Raw genomic sequence first — 17,037 nt, forward strand, 5'->3', positions numbered from 1 at the left:
CAGGGAATACATTCAGACAGCCACCGTTACCGTTGCTGCTTTCATTGTTTTTTGTTTTCTTTTTTTTTAATTACAAACAAGAAAATTGTTATTGGTTCTGGGTTTTATTACCCAGGACTTTGTGATTCTTGGTATTTCTTTGGGTAAATATTGATGTGTCTTTTTTCCCATGTGTATTAGTTCTCTCCTTGGTCCTTGTTTTTTTTATTTTTTATATTATATTTAGGGTTTCCTACCTTTGTGTAAAGTTTCCACCAGTGATGGTCCCCACGTTTGGTTATTTCCTGTTTTATTTTGGTAAGCTGCATCTAGTGTGTTTGATGTTTAGTTCATTTAGGTTCAGCTGTCTTCCCCTACTGTTTCCCATATCCTTGTGTGTTTATTGTCTTTGTTTCCCCCCTCAAGTCGTCCCACTAGCATTGCTGTATCTATTGGTTTCCCCCGTGCTTCTCATGCTTAATAGATTTGTTGTTACCTGTTTCTCTACCACCTGTACTTGTTCTTTTTTTAATAAATCAACACTTAGCTTTACATATAAATAACTAGGCTTCCGTTTGTGCTTCAGACCTGGGGTTGTGTGTTTTGTGTTCATGTCTCCATATCCTGGATATGTAAAATAAAGATAATTTTTTAAAGTAAAAGACCACTTTGAGCTGTGTTTTCTTGGCCCTGAAGAATCCAAAAGAACCGGAATTAATAACTGTCATCTACTGCATCCTGTATTTAGGTCATCAATCTTCCACCACACCTCGCACAGCATAAACTGGTACAAATTCTTCTCTTTTTTTCCTTGGGGGCAGCAGACACAACCTGTGAGCACAACACTGACATATGAAGTCTATACAGCAAATAGTTGCTCATTTATGCAAACAGAAGATAAATATCAAGATCTGCAGTAATTTGTGATCATGTTTGTCTTTTTTTTCTTTTTTTGGTGGACATCAGTTCCACCAACAAAATGCTGTAATACTGAGCCTATACCATCAAGTATGAGGCGAGTGAACATGCTGCCCAAATAGCTGATGGTAGCTGCACACAAAGTTGTCTTCCTCTAATTGGCTCCCCCACCACATGCACATGTCGACTGCAATGCTAAAGCTAATTCACAAATAGTGTATATAAAACACGGATTTAGTTTCCAGGTCTAAAAGGTGAATTCAACACTAAAGTGCATCTTTTTAATCTATATGTATATACAATATGCATGTATTGCTATTAGCCTTGCCAGAGTACATCTGGTGAAGCTCCTCTGTTGAAAAGCGTAGCACTGTTTCCTTGACACGTGGTCTTGCCTCTTTCAAAAAACAGCCTGTGAAGATTTTACCATCAATATCGACTAACCTTGACTGCACAGTTACATTTACATTTTACTGTAATATGCCTTTCATCATCATGACTTTAGCCATTGGCCTTTGTGATTTTGTAGTTTTACTGTATACCAATGCTAATTCCACTAACATTCAATACAATCATGCTCGAATGAATGAATTTATCTTATAAAGATAAATCGAACACCAACTTTTTTTACTGAAATACTGAAGTGTTGTGCTTGTAGTGCTGTGATTGAACGTTATTTTGTTTTGAGCACAGATAAAACACCTTGGAGAGGGAAAAAAAGAAAACAAAAACCAACATTTTATATCTTACACAACAGTATTACATGAGTTGTGAGAGGAAAATAATGAAACATAACTAATAGTACTTACACGCAATTCAGTTTTATCTTCATAGCACCAGCCAGAAAAATAGTCACCTCAAGGCACGTTATATTTTAAGGTAAAGATTTACAACATTAGAGTGAGAACTTCAATAAGAAAGGAGAATTCAATTTTAGCAGGAGGAGACCTCTGGCAGAGCCAGCCTCAGGCTCTCTCACAGTAGAGAACAGATGAGAAAACAACAAACACGGCATAACTAAAGGACAAATTGCAATACTGGCGTTAAAGACAGAGAGTGGAGACGAGCTTAATTCCTTTATGGGATGTCCCTGAGCAGCTTGTGCAGCCTGTAGTAGCATAACTACGATGAGATAACCCTGATCCACTATTAACTTTATGAAAAAAGGGAAAATTAAAGTCTAATCAGTCTAATAATAATAAGTCTAATAAGTTCAGATTCCAAGCTGGGACTGGTCCCAGTTTGGGGGGTCCAAAGACTCAGTGGGGTTAGCTGGTGATTCTAAATTGCCCGTTGGTGTGAATGTTTGTCTGTCTCTCTGTTAGCCCTGTGACTGCTGCGATAGGTTTCAGCCCAAACTAACTTTTGATTTTCCTCAATGAGTACAGTTGACAGATTTAAAGAATATATCACAATGAATGTATTATCCATTTGTACAAATGCAAACAAAAACCCTTTCAAAGTAAGATGCTAGCAGAGCTGTAATGGCAATGCCATAGAAGAAGCAAAGCAGGAGATAGTCCTGTGGGTGTATGGCCCAGGCTGAAGTGCAATTTTGGTTTGAAGACAGCTGCAGTCATTTCAGGACAATTTATTTTTCTGAATACTATGATACCACATGTATTTCCTGTGCAGCTTTTAAATAATTTCCTCACTTCTGGCATCAGATGGCTGCTATGTGCTTTTGACCAAGCTAGCATGGGGACCCTTTAGCCGCACATTCACAGATTTTGGTGGGATTGTATAATAAGATAAGATAAGATAAGATAAGATAAGATAAGATAAGATAAGAAGTACAAGAAAGTACAAGTTTAAGAGCAGTAAAAGTATTAATGGGTGTATAGATGGATTGCTACTACACAGTCAACGGAACATACTCACAGGATACAACATCACAACTTGTGGTCATCCTCAAACTTATATATACACTATAATATAAAATAACTATTGGCTGCATAAATATAAAGATATTTGTATATCTACCCAAAAAAGCTGATTGTATAGCGTCACTACAAAACATACATGCCAACCCTCACGATTTTTCCGGGAGAATCCCGAATTTCAGTGCCCTCCCGAAAATCTCCCAGAGCCACCATTCTCCCGAATTTCTCCCGATTTTTCACCCGGACAACAAAATTGAAAAATCATATCGCAGATTGACCCAGCCAATTCCACTTTCCAACCATGGCTACTACTACTGCAGCTACTTAGTTTTAATATTACACTTGTTACTCTTTCTTGGTTGCAAAATAAACTTTTAACATATTTTCAGGCGAGAATGTAGCTGTGTAAACTTCAAATATCTGAGCCGACGAGAACAGCAAACTCCTGACACATCGTTTTCAAACCCCCACAGTCTTTCGCTACTCAGGTTAAACATGATATATAAGTCACTTAGATAACGTAAAAATGTTATTATTTGCCGTTTTTCAGTGTTTTGTTTGTTCGTGAGTAAATCGGTTTGGCTGAGATTAAAGTTATTAGATTAGATTAGATTAAATAAAACTTTATTGATCCCTCGGAAGGGTTTCCACACAGCTGTATACCCCCCCCCCCCTTTTTTTTTTTTGAATGCCACCCTAATTCTGAGGTCTCAAGGTTGGCAAGTATGCTACAAAGGCTAACCATTCCAAGTGCTCACAATCACCATTTCCGTCTTTTGTAAGCTGTTAACATTTAATTCAAACGTTGCTTGAGGAAAACCTCAAAAGCCACCAATGTTAACATTGCTGGTGTTTAGACCATGTCTCCAATGAATACTGGCTTTAACAGATCAGGTAAGATTTAATAATGTCTATAAAAACACAAACACCCTCTTTTTGCTCTTTGCTTATCTGCTCTTCAACCCGGCTGATCTGATATTTTATAGTGATATTTAAACATTTTTAACCTAAACTACAAATTTGCTTTAAATTGTGACATCTTCAGAAATTTGGAGGTACTCATCACAAATGCTGTCAGAGTTGTTCATTCTGCTCATGCAGACATGTAGGTGTCGAGCTATGGCTTAATTTGAATACACTCCCACACTCTGTTGCTTTGTGCCGTTTATCTCCCCATTCCCATTTTAACAGATCACTAAGGATACCACATTCAACCTGAAAGGCTCATTTAATTCATTCAGCCAAACATTTACAGGCGGGCTGAAGCAAACCAAAATCAGATGAACTTGCAAAATCAACCTTTAATTGCCTAAGAGGATTTTATAATCAACTTTATAATCATTCACTGCACATAAAACATGGGCTAAGAATAAATACTGGATTTCATGATATTATTTTGTGTATTTCTGCAAGTTTGGGTTTGTGCATGCATGTAGCCATTCTTAGTTGATCCTCAATCCTATGGTCATCCTGGTTGCTTGAATAAGGCTTATAACTGTAAACAAGCAAAAGCAGAACATAACTGTCCTTTTTTAAAGGCGCTGTTAGGGAGCGACTGAGTGAACGAATGCTGCCTATTCTGACCGAGAACTCATTTCCAGAGGATGGGGTAAATGTTGCTCCATTTTTACCTTCTCATTAAATAGAGACTGCATGCATGTGTTTGATCTGTGGAAGAACAAGGGCGGAAGAAGAGAGGTAAAGGGGGTTGGGAGGCAGTTCCGGGATCATCCCACCAGTAAGAAGCACTTAGTTGAAAGAGCAGCAAATGAGGTCACTTGTCTGTAACCACATCATCACCGATGGGATTTAAACAAGCATCAGCTGTGCTACACACATGTGCACAGACGCACACATACTGTAATTGCTCAGGCATGCTAATGGCACCACTATGGAGATCTATTATATTCTTCCTGTCACTGAACATTGAGTTACTAACTTGTTTGTGATCTTTGGGTGGAAACACATGCAGAAACCTGAGCTGATGCCCTCTAAGTGCGGAGTAACAGAAAGTGTTGTTAAAACATGAACCTGGCTACAATGAAAGATGTGCATTTCAGGGTACAATGTCAGCAATAAATTACTAGCTTCTTGGGGTAAAAGACAGAATTTCTTTTGCCCCAGTTAATCCTGAGATGCTGCTTGTGGCCAATACTGTAGGTTACACATTAATTTAAATCAGAAGAAAATCACAGAGTGCATAAAAGTTCCAAACTTACTCATGTTTTTAATATGTTTCTCACATTTTGGATGACAATCTAATATAAAACCAAGAGAAAAAGCAAACTGACACATTTGCCACATCTCCCATTGAACTTGTTCGCCAGTTTGTGGGTCCAAATCGGAGGAACCTCAGAGCTGTGAGAATACAGTTTAATCAAACCCAAATCTTAAAACACAATTTTTTTTAATCAGCCTTTTCTTAAAATTTCACGGGTGACTTGAATGACTCATAGACAGGAAAGTTGGGTTACTACCACTCGGTGTTGTGTCTTTAGATGTGCTCTTTCCAGGTAACACCTGTGTTTCCTTGTTCACATGTGCTCTTCATGGCTGCTTTTACTTCCTGTCTGTGTCTGTTTCCTACACTTGTCCCTCCTTGCCCTCATTGGTTGCATCTGTGTCGTATTTGCTCCGAGTCATGTGCGCCTTTCGTTTGTTTTCAGTCTGTCTGTTTACCTACCCTATCTGATCTCCAGCTGTGTCATGTCTTATTTGCAGTCCACTTCTCCTCGTCTTAGTTCACAACACAGTTGTATCCAGTTAAGTCCTCTTCCTGAATATTTGCATGCAAAACATTTCAGTTTTGTCCCTTTCTAGCGTCATTTTCAGTCCATGCCAATAACATATTCATTCATCCATTTCTATTCAGCAATAGGCATCACATAAATCTTTTCGAATGAATTTTCAAGCACATCAAAGGTGCAAAGAAGCATGTATGTTATTTTTAGAACATGAAATGAAAAGCAGAGAGACTCGATTGACTTCTGTAGATGAGATCATGCATATTTCACATCTGCTGGCAAGTCAGATCTCTAGACTTTGAGCTCCTGGTGTCTTTCAGTTGTCCGCTAGTAAACTGGATAAAGCAGAGCCCAGAGGGACAGGCAGATTGATGACCCTGAATAAAACAGGGGTTTCAAGAAATGCTTTCTGAGGTTCAGGGAACCGCATACAGTATTTTTATGTATGTTCTTTCTTTGGAGATCATGATTATGACTTGCCCTCTGTAGTGTTCTTACTAACTGATCATAAGCCTGAGCATCTGGCATCACAAAAATAAGTGGATTATCGTTGGGATTTTGTTTGTTTGTTTTGGGTTTTTGCTTGTTTATTTGTTTTAATTGGATGGATTGCTGGGAGTTCATATCAGGCATCACCAGCAAGTGCATTTTATTCAGTGAAGTGGGATGCAGTTGCATCCTTGGTCCCAGGAGGGTCCCCTGCTCTGTCATTTCCTCTAGCACTACCACGAGGTTTACAATTATGTAATTCAATGAAATGAAAATGCGACAAAATATTTTTGCTATTAACTCATTCACTGCCATTGACGTCTATAGCCGTCAATTGCAGTGAATGAGTCAATGGGTTTAACTCATTCACTATTTAGCACACACGTTTTCCTATAAAAATAAATTGTGGTCACTATCTTGGTATTTTACAATCTTTCACTGACTGTGAGTGGGTTGAACACGTCCACTGCTTACATAACAGGTGAACTCATGATAAAGATTTTACTCATTTTAATCAGGAAATGTCAACAGTCTAGCATTCCAAACCTAGGTGGTGAATATCATCATCCTAAGCACCTGCCCTATAGCTTAATTTGGGATTCTGCTTGATTGTCCTGTTCCTCTCCAGGTTATTTAAATTTTACACCTTTAGATACAATAATGTAAAAAGAACGTTTTCAACTTAGCACATATTTCCTCCATAGGAATCAAGAAGGTAAGTAGTAGCCAGGGACTGATATTCAAATGCACATGACATTAACATGGTAGCACATGTTAGGTTTGAAAGGTTGCTTCCATAGAAATGACAAGACTTTTGGAACAATATCCTTTGGAAGATGAGACCAAGGTGGAGATGTTTGGATGCTGCATACCATTTGATAAGCATGGTGGTGGAGGGGTGATTATCTGGGTTTGTTTTGCGAACACAGGACCTATGCACCTTGTGGTCATTGAGCCGACCACAAACTTCTCTGTTTACCAAATATCCTAGAGTCAAATGTAAGGCCATCTCAGTGACAGATAAAGGTCGAACAATAATCTGAGTCAACAGAATGGCTGAAAAAGGAAAGAATTTTCTGCCACACAAATCCCCCACAATCATGTGAACTGATAAAGTCATGCAGAAACACATTTAGTCATGTTTTTACTGCTAATGTTGGCTCTACAAGCTACTAAATCATGGGATGTACTTATTTTCCCCAGGACTGTGAAAGGCCTGTGCCTCTGAAATTCTGGACTTTGCAAAACAGTGCCTACTTTTATTGAGTTTAAACGATTGCAGAAAGTTTTTTGTACTCATAGCTGCTGTGAAGTCTCTTAAATAAAGCATTACCCACGTGGCATATGGAAACAATGTATCTATTACTGGAACACCAAGTCATGAAAGTGCAGTCACTTTATATCTTACTGTTAGAATGTTGAGCAGCTTGACCTGAAATCTTGAATAGATGCTTAAAATTTGAGTGTTGAATAAGCAGCTTCAGTTTTCATAACCTCAGATGTTTATATTCTAGTTTGTGTTCTATTTTCTTCTTTGCTGTGTCATCTTACTGTTGATGCTGCTGTGTCCCAGTTTTTTTCTTTCTTGTGGAAACCACATCAGTTTCTGCTTGTCCTCTCAGTGAAAACAGTGAACCACACAGAAGCCACAATGACACAGGACACAAAGCAAGCTCGGTTCGATTTATTCACATATTACCTGCTGCATGTCCGAGTGGCACTGCGGTGATGAGCACAGCAGATATGGAGCAAAAGTGGGACGAGAGTGGCAAAGAGATGGAAGCAAAAGTGCAAAATGGTGTGGGTATTTTAGTGGAAATGTTCTACAGTATGTGATGTTGCTGTGAGTATAGGTACTTTTATAAAGGATGAATGTGAAGTCCATGAAAAAAATCAAATGTATGCATCTTTTATTTCATTAAAAATATTGTAGTTTATTGCTAGTTTGCCCCTTAATTGCAGGGTCAGTGATTAGAAGTGTCCTGCTTCCAAAGGATGGAGGTGCAGAAGGAATATTGCTTCCAAGGAATGAATGTGGCCTGAGATAATGTGCACGTGACACCCAAACAGTAGAACAACAGTAGACTTCTTAACTCTGCAAGTTAGCAAAACTCTTAAGAAGTATCAGACACAGATACAAATAAGACACTGTCCCTTTAAATCTGCCTTCAAGAATTAACCATATTATACAAATATTTAATCGGATTGCTCTAACACTGTGTTCCCTCTCACGCCCCCTTCCCTTGAGAGATGCTGACATCCCAACGTCTCTTTTGAATGCTCCACAGCTGCTTTTGAAGGGTCTCCAACACTACAGTTCTGCTCACAGCAAGAAATCCATTGAGCATGTTCCCTGAACCATTAAAACTATTTGAAGATTTTCTAGCTCCGTTTGGAAAGGTGAACTTAAAAATCTCAACTCAAAAACAAACAGGTAGATTAACTCGAGAAAAACTTGAGAAAAGGTCAGCCTCAGAAGGCAGAAAGCATTTATGGAGAGTAAATCCAGCAGGGTAAATAACAGGATCCAGCTCTGCCTCTTGTCTTTCTGTCACTGCTACTGTTCCTCAAACAATGCATCATAGCAGGTCTTACTACCATCTTGTAAACCTTCCCTTTCACTCTTGCCACTATCCTTTTGTAACAAATCCACCCTGACACTCGTCTCCACCCACTCCACCCTTCCCGCACTCTCTTTTTCACCCTGCCATTGCTTTGAATTGTTGACCCAAGTTATTTGGATTATCTACCTTGAGTTTTTTTATCAAGGTAGATGAATCTACTGCATGTTTACCTTTCTACCTGACACAGGACAGGATGGAGCTACAGCACTGTGCAAAAGTTTTAGGCAGGTGTGAAAAAATGCTGTAAACAAAGAATGCTTTCAGAAATATAACTGATTGTTTATTGGCCCCAAATGTAATCTGCAGCAGGACAACGAGCCCAAACATACAGCCAAAGTCACTAAGAACTATCTTCAGCGTAAAAAAGTACTGGAAGTGATGGTATCACCTCCACAGAGCCCTGATGCCAACATCATCGAGTGTGTCTGGGATTACATGAAAAGACAGAAGAATGTGAGGAAGCCTACATCCACAAAACATCTGTGTTTAGTTCTCCAAGACGTTTGGAACAACCTCCCGGCCGAGTTCCTTCAAAAACTGTGTGCAAGTAGAAGAATTGATGCTGTTTTGAAGGCAAAGGGTGGTCACACCAAATATTGATTCGGTTTAGATTTCTCTTTTGTTCATTCACTGCATTTTGCTAATAATGAAAATGAATGATTAACGCTTCCATTTTGAAAATATTCGCTTTCCAACTGCCTAAAACCTTTGCACAGTACTGTATGTTTTCATGTTTCATGCATACAACAGCTTCGATCTCTACTTTCCAAATGTTGCAGCAGAAATCAAGTCTATCACGGCATCCACAGATTAGTCATTACAGAGGAGAGCAAAACAGCTGTATTGGAGACAGAAGAACAGAACTGCCATAGTTTTGACAATATTTGACATGTTGTGTATTTAGAGATGCTTATTCGCATTCCTTTATTCTAACAAATTTGAGTTATTATTGCTTTCCTACCAGCTTGAAGCAGTCTGGCATTGCATTCTAACCTCTGACATCACTGGATCTTTTCCCTTTTCCGATCCTTCTCTCTAAACTCCAGAGATGTTGCGGGAAAATCCTAGTAGATCAGCAGTTTTTGAAATACCCAGAACAAGCCTTCTGGCACAAAAGTTAATTAAATCACCTTTCTTCCCCATTCTGATGTTCGGTTTGAACTTCAGCAGACTGTCTTGATCATGTCTACATGATTAAATGGAATGAGTTTCTACCATTTGATTAGCTGATTAGATATTTGCAGGAAATTGCAGTGAACCTGTGTATCTAAGTGGCTGGTGAATGTATGTATTTATTATGAGGCTTCATTAGAGCCTCTATGTCTAATGAAGGAAAAAGGCAAACACACAAGCCTGAGTGAACAAATAAGCAATAGTGCAGGCAGACAGCATCTAGTGTAAGCCTTTTTGATTTAGAATATATATTGCACCTATGTGCAGGACACCAGATTTTCTCAAGAATTGTACAGGAGGCATCATTTCATATATTTACCCTTGCCCAGCCAATGCCCCTCTGCTTGTTGCTAAGAATTCAAAATAACAACATGAGTTTTGGGAGTTAAATTATTAAATATTGCAACAATGTTATCACTGCATCAGGACACCTATCCTCAGATGAACTTTTCAGGGTCCAAGGTTTTAAAGGAAAGTGACTGCAGTCATTGTCATGGGAACTGTCATAAAGTGCTTGTGCTCTGTTCGGAGCTGAAAGCATGTCTAATTGTTGCTCTCACTGTTTGAGCTGAAACCCAGCAGCTTCAAAACATCATTCAATATTGATCTTTGGTGCATAAAAAGCTATATTGTACTTTCTCTAGCATCTCTTATTCATAAGAATATGATATGTGGGCTGACTTGATGACACTTAAAGTCTCATTGGATTGCACAGGTTTGTTAAACAAGCAGTCAAAGTTCAGAGTTGCAAGTTATGAGGCTTCAGGTTTTATGAGGTTATTATATTTTTAAGTTAAGTCAGTTTAAATATGTAGTTTTTGTGCCTTTTATCTTAATTAATAATAATAATAATAATAATTTTTACACATTTTTCTGGAATATTAGAAATAACAGATTGTATGACTGTGGTCTTCTTATTAAACAGAGAAAACCAACTCCGCTGAAGTCATAGTAATGTCATTGTAGGACATGTCAGGTTTGCCTGCTATCATTGTGAAAGTGTGGCGTTTTATAGAAACTGGTTTTCAATGCAGGTGCAGCAAAAGGAGCCATTATGGGAAATGTATAATTTCATGTGTTGGAACTTAAAAACAAATGACGCAGACTGCTCTACCTCAGCTTTTATTTTGGCCATGTTTTTAATGTCAGGTATAAGCATTTCAGTAGATGATAGACAGCAGATGCAGAGTAGGGTTATAGCCATTATGAAGCTGTTAATCTGACTATAAGCCAACAATGTTAACAGACACTGAATAAGTCGGACTACATTTTTAGTCCACTCCTACAGAAGAACTGCCGTCCTCATGCCTGTATCTCCATCTAGTGGAATTAAATTGCAAGTACATCAGACACAAGAACTAAATACCACAAAACCGACTGCAGAATAATTACCCTGTCACTGAAGTTCATCTGCTGGATTACTTGTATCTTCTCATCAAATAAGCCTGGCTGGACTAGACTAGGGCCCCAAACTCTGTGCAGTTATAACAGTCAACTACAAGCCAAAATGACTTGTTTAAATCAGTTTGGCTATTATATCATCTATGAGTGTAGCTGATATACTACCACCCAAAAATGTAATTATATTAGAACTATGAGCTACTCAGCACTCATTCCTGTACTAATTACAAACTTTGGGGTGAGGAAAGAACCAGAAATCTTGATTACTATGAAAAAGACTATTATTTATGGTAAGAATAAATAATAAATAAATGAAGATACATATTCTCACTGAACCTGGACTCCTCTTTGTGTCATATTTTTCAATCCATGCATACAGTCATATTAAAAAGCAAATACACCCCAAAAACAAATCATCTCGTCTTAAAACGGTGCTAAAATTAGGCAAATACAACGTTTTTGAGCAACAACATGACATATTACACAGTCGTGTTATTTACTGAACAAAAACTGAGCCAAAAATGTAGATGCAGTGTGTGAAAGCAATGATTTTCAACCTTTTAGAACCATTTTTAGTAGCAATAACTTAATTGTTTTCTGTACGACTATCAAACGCTCACATTGTTGTGGAGGAATTCAGGCCCAGTCTTCTTTACAACATTGCGTCAGTTCATTGAGGTTTGTGAGGATCCATTTATGCACCTTTATCTTGAGGTCCCACCACAGCACAAGTCCAGAGTTGCTGCTGTACTTAGGATCGTTGTCCTTTCGCATCACACAGTTTCAGCCATGGCTGATGGACCTCGCATCTGACTCCAGATTACATTATGATCACTGAAAGGTGAAGTGAGTAACACTGGTCATCTGTTCATCTGGTAGTCAGAACTGTTAGTCCGGCGGATATGTTAGGGAGCAAGTGAAAAGTGGGAAAAATGGACACAATTCAGTGATTTAAGCAAGTTTGACAAGGACCAAACTGTGATGACCAGGCACCAGGACTCCGGGCAGTGTTTTGCTGGGAAACACTGGGTCCTGCCATCCATGTGGATGTTACTTTGGCACATACCACCACGTATAATGAAAGGATTTTTGCGCACCATGTACATCCTTTCATGGAAAAGGTATTCGTTGATGGCTGTGGCCTCTTTCAGCATTATAATGCGCCTTGCCACAAAGCAAAAGTGTATCAGGAAGAGGAAAACTACAAGTTTGAGGTGTTGACAACATATTCTCCAGGCCAGTCAGTCCAATTGAGCATCTATGGAATGTGCTGGACAAACAAGTCAGATTCATAATGGCCCCAGCTCGCAACTAACACAACTTTGTTGGAAATATCTTGGTGCCAGATACCACAGCACACCTTCAGGGGTCTAAAGAAGTCCAGGGCTCCACAGGCTGGAAATGTTTTGGCAGCAAAAGAGGAATTAGCACAATATTAGGCAGATGGTCATAATGTTATGCCTCATGGATGCAATAACTACTGTTATTATTGCTATTTATTTATATAAGTTTTAACATTATTTAACATTAAACAGCGGTATGATAACTAATATCCACTTACCAGTAGTATTATTAAAATGTCATTTTCTTATCATGAATTAAAAGAATAATAAATTGGTGTTTTGCAATGTTTCACTACTGATCAGCAAGTTTGTTCTCATCCTTAAGGCATTTAAATACAGCAAATATAGTTTAAGTTAGATCAATTTTGTAGTATTGTAGTCATCACTTAGCACTTTATACAAGACCTAATATTAGTTATCAAGGAACTATTTATTAGCGGTGGTTATTATAAAGTTGTATGTGTTTCTTTTTTTATTTGAAGGACAATATTGCTTCTTCACTTGTCACCTTGCTGTCATTGTTGGTTCTTACACAACATGCTGAAGGAAGAGCTTCATTAGTGCAATGACACCATGACTCTCACATTTACCATTTTTTTTTATTGTAAAGGTGGTTTCTTACAAAAGAGTCACATGGTACAGACATAAAGAAACAAAAGAAAGAGCCCTGTAAATAAAAGAAAGTGACTTCAGAGAAAACATTTACAGAAAACACACCTTTGTGTTGACATTCTTATAAAAAAAATGCAATAAAATCTGCTAAGTAATGCAAAAAAAAAAAAATCCCCAAAAGATTTTACAGATCGATTTTATCTTCACAAAGCGCAGTAAAACAATACATTGGAAAAATGTGTTGTAACCAAGGTCCCAGTAACAGTCTGCTGTACATTGATCTATCCTACAGGTTTGAATACTGTAGAAACTTCTATATCCTCTACAGTACATATGCCTTTTACAGCCAGCAGATGTGTAAGATGTCTAAGACACTTCTAAGGCTCCGTCTGAACAAAGCAGATACAGTCATTTCGCTAGTGTTTTACGACCGCAACTACAGCTGATAAAGCGTGATGTCCAAATAAAACATAATCATCTCTGAACATGCTAAAATAAACTCTTCTGACAGAATGAGAGCTATCGCAGGCTTGATGCTACATCAGCTGAAATGACAGATAAACAGCAGTACAGTATATAAAGACTCATTTTAACAGTATAAAACATCTCCACTGAAATGGTCTGTTCATAAGGAAAGTGGTTTTTAGTAATTACATAGCAGTGTCATTTATATGCGTTGGTTAGATAGTGAATGTACGTATATCCTCAGATTTTTAGAGACTTCTGTGTTACCATCTATGTCTTGCAAAAAAAAAAGAAGAAGAAGATTTTCACAGTTAGTTTGCAGTCAATTATTCAATCCGTGGGATTTTTTTCTCACTAGAACCGAAGCTCATTTTTAAAGCAGTGGGTAATACATCCTAAAAATGTTTCTGTTTCCATTATCTGACGTTAAGTTTATTTCATACAACAATAACACTGGAGTAGCACATTAACATTTTGAGAAACAGGCTTCTTTTACACTGATCCAATTGTGTTGGATGTATAAACTCATCCTCTGATGTTTGTGAGAACCAACTTAGTTTGTTTAGCCTGAAGTCTGAAAGCAAGGGGAAGACTTATCCTGGCTCTGCAATGCAATTGCTGTTTCACTGTCACCCTTACAGTGACTGCACATGTCCAAAAAATAGCCCTTCACAGAGCCCAGTGGAAACTGGTGTGCACTAAACATTTTACATAATGAGTGATGCGTCATTGAACTAGACACACTAGAAGATGGATTTTGTGCTTTTTGAACAGAGCCACTCAGTGCGTTTTCTCATTGTCTTTTATGTAGTTTTCATTTTCCCTCAGCCAACCAGGTAGAAGTTGCATCCTTTTACCACACAAACTAAGAGTAATAATTAAACATGGCATTACTCCAGACAGATCACAACTTCACACTCGGTCACAATCCCGGCTGATTCCCTTCTACACATTCATCCATCCAGCTTCTCCACTGTCACTACAAGCTGCTTTGTGCTCTCCACCCTGCTCCTCCTGTTACCATGTGTCTGACCTTATAGTACAGATGTACTTAATATTCTTTTGAGTATAATAGCTCTCACTGAACTAATATTTTTCCTGTGCAAGAAATCTTAATATTACAGTAGCACTGGATGAAACACTAAATCAAAGTAAAGTAGTATCACAGTATTAATGGCATTTGATGGTCAGATTAAAGTTGTCTGGTAGTGTTATAGGAGGCATCTTAATGGAGACAAAGCAGGTTAACATATTTCCAATACAGAGCGTGTAATCCACTTAGCTAATGCTAATTTTGAATTCTCCCCAGTAGAGCCTTTACATAAACAGTACATTAAAAGTATCCAGCTTTCATTAAAATGCTCAGCTCCTGATTTTGTAGTAGCTAAATCAATGTTTTGTAGGTGCTGCAGAGGACAGGGAGATATTGGTGAAAATACACAGAAAATACTTTCTTACTAGGAGTAAACAAAACCCAACTAAAAAGTTAAAGTTTGTTGCAAAATATGTATTAGGTTACTTTAGCGTCAGGTTTCTTTCTTCTTCTTTTTTTTTTTTGCAGGACACAGGCTTTCTCTCTAATACTTCCACTATGCTCTAAAAGGAAAATAAATCAACCCTGTTAACTAAATGTCCACAAAATCGTCACTAAAACAGCATGTCATTATGTCTTATTCTTCTTATTCCTTCCCTTTCTTAAATCCTTACTTAAATCCTCAGATTTTTCCAATAATAACCCATAATAATCCTGTACGTCTCCTCCCAGCTACATAAAAAAAATCAATCTCTGTCACCACTGTTTTTAATGAATTCTGATTTTCATGTTTAATCCACTGCACACCTCCCTGCCTCTCTGTAGCTTAGCAGTGCCCCCTAGCATTCCCGAGCGTTACAGGCACGGATCTCCTTCCTGTCCTTACAGCCTTTGGACTTTGTTCTTTTCTTTGCCACCCTGAAACGCTCCTGGATCCCTCCCCCGCACGGTTTGGTGCACTCTGTCCAGCTAGACCACGGCTGCATCCTGCAACCTGATGGAATAAAACAGACTCTTAGTTAATAGAAAAAATTGCAAGGAAAAGCAAAATATCCCGAAATTGCATGAACTTAAACATTTGTTCATTATTTCTCTTATACAGAGGCTTCGATCTCAGAAGGAGAGACAAACCCCTTCGGTTGCGTCAGGGAGGGCATCTCGTGTTTTTTAAGAGCAAAAAGAATGATCGGCCAAATCAAAACATGTGGAGCTATCTACTTTAACAGTCTCTTGTGAATAAGGGAGCAGCTGAAAGTAGCTTCACTGAACATCTCTGCTCTGTGTATTCTCATGCTTGTCTGCACTTTTGCTCGACCCTTTGCATCGACTATCTTCTGTTGCGGACATGGATACTAAAGACTTAATGTCTGTGCGTCACATTTGTTAATGTGGTATATTTCCACATTCTATATTTCTATCAGGAAACAACTTTAGTTTAAACAGGTCACAAAATCAAACTCAGGCGATGTCATTGCGAGCCAATGTAACCTCATGGATCTGTTGATACGGTTACTCACGTCTAACTAGCTAGGTCCCACATGGAGCCATGCCACCAAAAACAAACAGCTGCAGATGGACATATCAGGGTTTGTCTAGTATCTCAGTCCTGACTTAAATTGCTTTGCTGGAATAAAACAACTAACCATCTAAAACATTGGCTCTTTAAAATGTCTAAATGCTACATGAAGCAGTTATAAACAGACTACCACGACCAACCTGGCACCTCTTCCTCCTTAATCCGTTTTCGCCGACACTTCCGGAGCTTGCACTTCTTCCTCTGGATGGTCTCAGGACAATAGCTGCCTCCAAACTGTGGCTCCACTTTGATCATACGGGTCCGAATGGTGTGTCCTTTACCACAGGTCTTGTTGCACTCTGACCACTCTGTCCACTCTGAGACCATGCAGTCGACAGCTAGATAGATGGAAGGAAAAAAGGAAGAGAAGGGGAAAAGGTAAACATGGAGGGAAAGACAGGAATAAAGGCACAAAATTTAAAAAGAGCTACTCCAGGATTGGTGAGCTCACTTGACCTTATTATCTTCTCCCTGGCATTTACTTAGTGTGCTTTTGTCTTGACTTTGTCGGTTCATTGTTACATAGCCCTTAAATATTATTATTATACCATTTTTCTATTTCTATATCCATTTCTTTCTTGGTTTTTGCTTGGATCCTGATTCAGTGCTGTCACCAGCATGACACCATGAGTGCTGATGAACATTTACAGTTACAGCCCAGAACAAAGAGTCTGTTGCACACCATGCTAACTGCGGACTGCGGACTATAACGGACTATAAACGACCAGCTTCTTCAATGATGAATGCCGATGCTTCACTGGCTGATGAGCTGAACACGTTTTATGCTCGCTTCGACG

The 17,037-nt window shown here is 38.5% G+C and overlaps 1 protein-coding gene across 1 annotated transcript in view; it reads right to left on the reverse strand.

The window, feature by feature from the left end:
* Positions 1–13,315: 13,315 nt before the first annotated feature.
* Positions 13,316–17,037, reverse strand: part of spon1b (spondin 1b) — a 112,674-nt gene continuing 108,952 nt past the window's right edge. Inside the window, exons 15-16 of the mRNA XM_005739090.1 lie at positions 16,381–16,578; positions 13,316–15,658 (exon numbers count right to left, since the gene is read on the reverse strand). Coding sequence (XP_005739147.1) covers positions 15,504–15,658; positions 16,381–16,578 — 353 coding nt within the window. The 3' untranslated portion in view covers positions 13,316–15,503. The remainder of the gene's footprint in view (positions 15,659–16,380; positions 16,579–17,037) is intronic.

Source organism: Pundamilia nyererei, unplaced genomic scaffold (assembly GCF_000239375.1).
Source record: "Pundamilia nyererei isolate P.nyererei 1_Seehausen unplaced genomic scaffold, PunNye1.0 scaffold00089, whole genome shotgun sequence".
Classification (NCBI taxonomy): domain Eukaryota; kingdom Metazoa; phylum Chordata; class Actinopteri; order Cichliformes; family Cichlidae; genus Pundamilia; species Pundamilia nyererei.